The 7,026-nt window shown below is 34.9% G+C and overlaps 1 protein-coding gene across 1 annotated transcript; it reads left to right on the top strand.

Annotated features, from left to right (window-relative positions):
- Nucleotides 1-1,211: 1,211 nt before the first annotated feature.
- Nucleotides 1,212-6,577, top strand: LOC111898225 (protein SCAR4). The gene is made up of 8 exons (XM_023894155.3): nt 1,212-1,558; nt 2,317-2,480; nt 2,574-2,697; nt 2,969-3,098; nt 3,193-3,254; nt 3,340-5,620; nt 5,724-5,876; nt 6,138-6,577. Exons 1-8 carry the CDS (start codon nt 1,404-1,406, stop codon nt 6,294-6,296), a joined length of 3,228 nt encoding a protein of 1,075 aa, XP_023749923.1. The 5' UTR covers nt 1,212-1,403; the 3' UTR covers nt 6,297-6,577.
- Nucleotides 6,578-7,026: the final 449 nt, after the last annotated feature.

Below are 7,026 nucleotides of genomic sequence, written 5' to 3'. Positions count from 1 at the left end.
ATAAAAACAAACAATCTTTTTTTTTCAAACTGCAGATGTTTGGTCCACCTATTCTACTACAGAGGTCTACAAATATAGTCCGCAGACTGCAAACATTTTGGCTCAGAAAAAACAAATAACACCTAAATCAAACAATACTTTAGTAAGTATTAGGGATTTATATTTTGACCAAATTTATCCATTTATTAGTTTTATTTTGGAATAGTTTGTTTTTATAAAGTTGTAACCGTAATGTCGGACTTGATATGTAATCCAAAAAAAGTATATGAAATGAAATAAAACACAAATTTGGGTTTCAAAATTATTAATCTTTAATAATCACATTTAAAAATATTAATATGATGTCTTGTTCTGATTATTTGATTAACCCGACTAAAAAGAATATTAAACGAACCCAAACGAAATAAGAGTATCATTCCTTGGTTAGTCGAACCAAATAACCCAAACCTTATTTAACTCAAATGACTTAGGGGTTGTTTGATATGCTTTTACTCAGTCTGGTAAGAGGCCGGGTCTGTTTGGTCATATTCAAACTGTTTGATACCACAATTAAAAACCTATAATTTGGTCGTATAGTCTTTGATATGCCTCTTACCAAGTCAGATAAGAGGTCGAGTTTGACTCAATTAATTACATATAACTTAATCAACAACTATCAAACAAATCCTTATTTTGTTTCAGTTTGTATGACACCTACTTGAAGGTTTAAACATTTTTCTATCATGGTCATATACAATTGCTAAGTTTTTTATGTTTATATAATACTCAACACCTCAAATGTTTATATCATATAGATCTATGAATTTATGTTTTATAAATCTATGAGTGTAGTCTTCAAAAGAATTGATTTTACCATACAAAAAAATTTAACTGTTTGTTGTCTATTTGCCTTCTTATAATTTGTACTTTAATATAACTAAGCTGTTAGAAAAAAAATTTATAAATAGGAATTGCTTATATTGAAAACTTAAAAGCTTATACTGAATTGTATTTGCACAGACCATTTTCTAAAGAACGAGTAAAAGTTCCACGAATAATTTGTTCGCCTTAAAACTAACTTTATTCGAAAAAAAAAACTCTAAATGCACAAGGGCCTAAATCAGAAAAACCAAACTTATAGGGGTTTATATGTAACTAATCAAATACACAAGGGCTTAAGGGAAACTATCACCCCACCACCGAGTCGTCTGCATTTCTCTCTGTATTTTTCCTTCACATTCATTTCAACACCCCCACTCATTTCCCTCACCACTTTCTCTCTCTAGAAATTCTCTTTTGGGGTTCAAACATTTTCGAAGATTTTGCATTGTGTGAAAATTGTTGCAAGATAGTGTGATATACAAACATAAATTCGTTATGATTGTGATGAGATTTGGTTGAGCTGATTTTGAAATTAAGAAGAAATGCCATTCAGCAGATATCAGATACGAAATGAGTTCAGTTTGGCTGATCCAGAGCTGTACAAAGCAGCGGATAAAGATGACCCTGAAGCTTTACTTGAAGGTGTTGCCATGGCCGGTCTCGTTGGCGTTCTCCGTCAGCTCGGTGACCTAGCTGAGTCAGTACTTCTGGTTTTGTCTCGTATTTATTTCATAGTTAAATCCATTTAGTTTCTATTTGGGGGAATTAATTTGGAGTTCTGCAATCAAAATTGAAGCTTTTTTCGTTTCAAATTTGAACCACCAGCTTCAAGCGACTGATAAATTACCCAATTTTGTGGCTTGAATCGGTGCAAATGGATTTGGAATCGAATGAGTATCTGAACCGATTCAGCTCCTGTATCATTTTAAATATCGAATTGCATTCTCCAGGATAGATTTCGACTTTTAGGATAATTGACTTCATACTTCCGCAATCGAGCTTTAGGGAATTTGCAGTCTTAAGTTAACTTCGAATCCTAAACCTAGGATTTCATGCTAACACACTGTAATTTACGGCTTTGTTTTTTTGGGCCCATATATTACCGATTTCTGTTTTGTATAATCTAATGGATGATATGAAGGATCTGTTCTGGGGAATAATAATGCGTTCGATGAATGAAAAAGAGAGTGTAAGTGTTTTAGGGTTCAAGATTTCTAAAATTCGAAATCACAAGCGACATTATGTGCTGAATTCATCACATTTGATCAGTTTGAACAAACCTTTGTCTTCTATAGTTATTACACACATCTTAGTCTTTCAAGAGAAGTAGAAATTTTGTAATTGACAGTATAGACTTATCATTTATAATCTTGTATCTGTTTTATAATTGTCACCATTGGTACTATCTTGGCATATGATATTGTTGTAACAAAAGTCTTGCATCCAATTCTGAAGGTTTGCAGCAGAGATTTTCCATGGTTTGCATGAAGAAGTAATGGTAACTGCCACCAGAGGCCATGGATTACTGGTACGTGTTCAACAGCTTGAATCAGATTTCCCTGCAATTGAAAGGGCATTTTTGTCACAAACAGGCCATTCAGCATTCTTCTCCAGTTCAGGTTACAGTTCTTCTCTTACAGTTGTTGGTTTTACCTTTTCATTTATCTTCTATTTTAGCTTATAAGTTCTAATGAGGCATCTAATGTTAACAGGTATTGGTTGGCATCCTAATTTGCAAACAGAGCAAAATCTTATTACAAGGGGAGATTTACCTCGATTTGTCATGGATTCTTATGAAGAATCTCGTGGGCCACCTCGGTTGTTTCTTCTAGACAAGTAAGAAACTTTATATTCCCTTAAATACCCTCCCCCACCTCATAATTGGAATTCAAAATTCATGCTTGTTTGTACCTTTCAAAGTACTACAAACCCAACTTGGCAACTTCACTTTTTTCACCTTTTTATTCTCATTCAACATGCATTATATCAATATTGTGGGCCATTTTTTTTTCTCTATTCTAAGAATAAAACCATTAATGAAGTTAGAAGGTAAATTCTTTGACATCTAAAAAGTCAAACATTGCTGACTTATGTATTTTTTTAACAGGTTTGATATTGCTGGAGCTGGGGCATGCTTAAAACGTTACACGGATCCATCATTTTATAAAGTGGAGGCATCTTCGTTTGAAATGAGGAACACAGAAGCTCAAAGGGGCAAAAATGTCCGTAAAACAAAGGTGAGTTAATTACTTAATTTAAACTGTTTGAGTATTTTGAAATGTTGCATTTGACCATCATTCTTGCTTACAAATTTAATCATATTTTTAACAGAAAAAAGGATCAAAATGGAAAAATGGAGAGACTCCTGATGTTTTTCAGCCATCACATGTCAAGTATGCCCCTAATTTGATATTTATTTCACATTGAATGATTTTTATTAAATTTCCAGTTTTTCATTTTCATTTGTAATACATGTAGACTTCATCAATTACTCCTTGAAGAGCGCATGCAAAATGGAACAAGTGAGCCCACACGTCATGTGAAATTAAAGAAAAGAGAAATTAAATTTCCATTCGATACTGAAACTGGAAAAGGCTACATGGAGACTTTATTAACTTCTCCACCTGAGGATAAACTTGTCCATGAAGTACCTGTTCGACCCATGCTTGAAACACATGATGAGGGTATTATGGTCAATTCACCTAGTCAAAATGGAAGCCCATTTGAATCTCCAAGTGTGGATAAATCAGTCTCTATGGAGCACATGAATAACATGTCCGGAATCATGATTCCGGAGCTTCCGGAAAACGAAACCGAGGGCGATTCCGGAATTGAGGAGGAGGAGGAGGAGGTAGAAGAGAAGCATATATCTGTTGAAGGGAATCACAAAGTGGATGATGTTTCTCCTGATGGTTATCAATCCGATGATGTTGTAAGTGAGGGAGAAAATTACGTGGATGCCCTTGCTACAATGGAGTCAGAAATCGAAACGGAAACTGAACTTAGAACTAATTCTGATGCGAATTTAGAACAGATTCAATCACAATTTTCAGATTCTCAATCAGGTGATGAGATTGAGAATGGCTCAATTAAGAAGAAAATGGAAACATTTTCAGATTCTGAAACTTCCACCACTTCAACAGACAATACCCCACGTAGTGTCACCTTTGCATCTACCGAAATACCGTTTCGCCCTCGAATTTTGCCTAGCCAAGTCTCGGATGAAGGGGTAGTTTTGGAAGAAAGTGGTTCCAAAGAATCGGGATTGAGTGAAATGTCATCAAGCAATCAAATTGATCCAGAAGCCATTGCAGCCTCTACAAATGATGATCCATCTTCATCTAATCTTCAAAGTGAGGATGGTAATTCCAATTCTACCCTTGAAATTTCACAGGTGGAAGAACAGCAGCCTTCTGGTCCCACTCCCTCCTCGGAAGAAGTTGAAAATTGTGATGCAGATGTGGAAGTGAAACCTAGTGAAGAGATATCATTTATTCCTGATACTTGTTCTTTACTTAAAGAAGAGTTAACAGATGATGTTCTTGAGAGTAAATCTGATAGGGATTCAGATGAAATAGAATCAAAGGATGATAGCAATAGTGACAATAATAATTATAGTAATAATAATAATAATCTTCCTATTCTTGAGGATGAAAAAGAATCAGTTAATAATTCAGTCACTAATCCTGATGAAATTGATAACAATGAAAGTAAGAGTCTTTCTACTTGTGAAGATACAGAATTAGATGAGAGAAAAGTCGAATCTTTCAACTCTGAAATTGAAGCTTTGACTTTTGCTGATGAGAAGGATGAAGATGCTGATGATGATGGTGAGAATGGTCCAGTCATTGATGATTCCGATGAATCTGTTGGAAAGCAGGAATCAGTTATTACTCCGGAGTTGGATTCCATTCCTTCTGAATCTGGTGAAAAGAAGGAACCAGATGTTTCTACAGAGTTAGACTCAGTTCCTTCTGCAGCTTATGATCATTCCAACATACAATCTCTTGATTCAATTCCCACAAATGAAAATTTGGATGAAAACCTAACTGTTCTTGAAAAAACCGATGAAAATGGAGATGTTCAACTTCAACCAGATCTGGACTTTGAATCCAATCAAGATGTTGTAGAATCTAAATCTACAAACAACGAAATTCAAGAACCTGTTTATGAAGAATCATCTATGGAAGATTTACCACAATTGGGAAATGAAAACATCTCAGATGAAGTTAATTTTAATTATCCATTAGCTCCAGTGTTTACTGAACTCAACATGCTTCCACCATTATCACCTCCAATCAACCTGGAGGAGATGCCACCATTGCCGCCTCTTCCACCTATGCAATGGCGGATGGGAAAGCTTCCCAACAATGATGATCAACAACAAAACCACTTCCCACCACCTTTTCCTCAAATTATGACTCCCCCATCACTACCACATCAAAATGAAATTACAGAAAACCCTAATTCTCAACATGATAATCATCAAGACACTGAGATTTCTACTTCCACTTCCACTTCACACACCGAGCAAGCAAAAGTTGCAGAAGAACAGATTGTCATACTTCCAAAACCATCAATTGATGTTGAAGAACAACAATCTCAAAATGTTTCAACTTCTGGACAAGAATCGAGTGTTTCTTCAATTCATGAAGGTGATGATGATGAAAGGCCAAATGGAATTGGAATTCGGCCTATGAAAGTTCAGAGACCTCGTACGCCTCTCATTGATGCAGTTGCTGCTCATGACAAAAGCAAGGTACAAACATGATATGATTTGAAGCTAATAATGATATAACAGAAATGATATTTAAAAGAAAAAAAAACAAATGAAAAATATGTTTGCTTTTGTATTTTTGTAGTTGAGGAAAGTTTCGGAAAGAGCAAGGCCTGAAATCCAAGAAGAAGAGGAAAGAGACACTTTATTGCCATTGAGGAAGGTTTCAGAAAGAGCAAGGCCTCAAATCCCAAAAGAAGAAGAAAGAGACACTTTATTGGAACAAATACGCGCTAAGGTACAACAGAACAGTTTGTACTGTGTTTGACATGCATTTGACTGAGACTCGGACTGATATCAATAAGACAAAATTCGTAACTTTTTGTCTCAACCAAAAAGGTGGGACCAGGACTAGACTAGACTGGACTGGACAGATGTCAATGAGACAGCTGAGACTGAGACTGATGTCGACAAGACAAAAATTGCAGCTTTTAAATGATGGGGGTCTTTTTTTACTTCACATTAATTAATAATAATTATTTTTTTGGTTATACATTAGTCCTTCAACTTGAAGCCAGCTGTCCAAACTAGGCCCATCATTCAAGGTCCTTCAACCAATTTAAGGGTGGCTGCCATTTTAGAGAAAGCAAATGCAATACGCCATGCGTTTGCTGGAAGTGATGAAGATGAAGATGATGATGATAGTTGGAGTGAATAGTGATTCATGAACATCAAATTGATGCAAAATACCAAGATTCTCCTCCATTGTAGTTATTTACATTTTTTTTATTTTTTTATTTTGGGGTTATGATGGTCTTGAATTCTATCTATAGGAAGTTATGATAAGCTGTATTATAATATATATGCTTGCTGTATCACCATATCGTGTATAGATTTTTTATTCCTTTTTGCGACTGTGATTTTACCTGTTTGTCCTTTCCATGGATGTTACTTTGGCCATATACGAGAAGTGCAATTGTGTAATTTATCTTTTACTTCTTTCGATTGTGTTGGTGGTAGAGCTGTAATTTGTTTTTTTAGTTCTTTTATCCCTATTGTTAATTTATTATCTTAAACAATCCTTCAAAAATTAATCATATAGATACAAAGATGGTTGCCATCAAAGACCTAGTTACGCCTTCTCCTGGACCATAATGGAGACATTGGTCCATCTTTTGCTCCTTAAGCTCTAGCTGCTCAACAACCTCCTCAGGCTCATACACAAGCAACTACTACTAGTAGTTACTAATTTATGTGTTATTTATGCACTAATTTTAAATTTATAAATCCTATTTTATCATGTAATTAATACACATACTAGGCAGTGAACCTAATTGGTCATTCCTCTTTAGTTATTACTTACACCTTTTGTTGATGTTAACAAAGGGAGGATTGATGATGATGATTGATGTGTTATTTATGCATTAATTTTAAATTTATAAATCCTA

The sequence above is a fragment of the Lactuca sativa genome, chromosome 9, assembly GCF_002870075.4.
Source record: "Lactuca sativa cultivar Salinas chromosome 9, Lsat_Salinas_v11, whole genome shotgun sequence".
Taxonomy (NCBI): domain Eukaryota; kingdom Viridiplantae; phylum Streptophyta; class Magnoliopsida; order Asterales; family Asteraceae; genus Lactuca; species Lactuca sativa.
The sequence above is the reverse complement of the archived record's forward strand: the minus strand, read 5'-3'. Positions and strand labels throughout refer to the sequence as shown.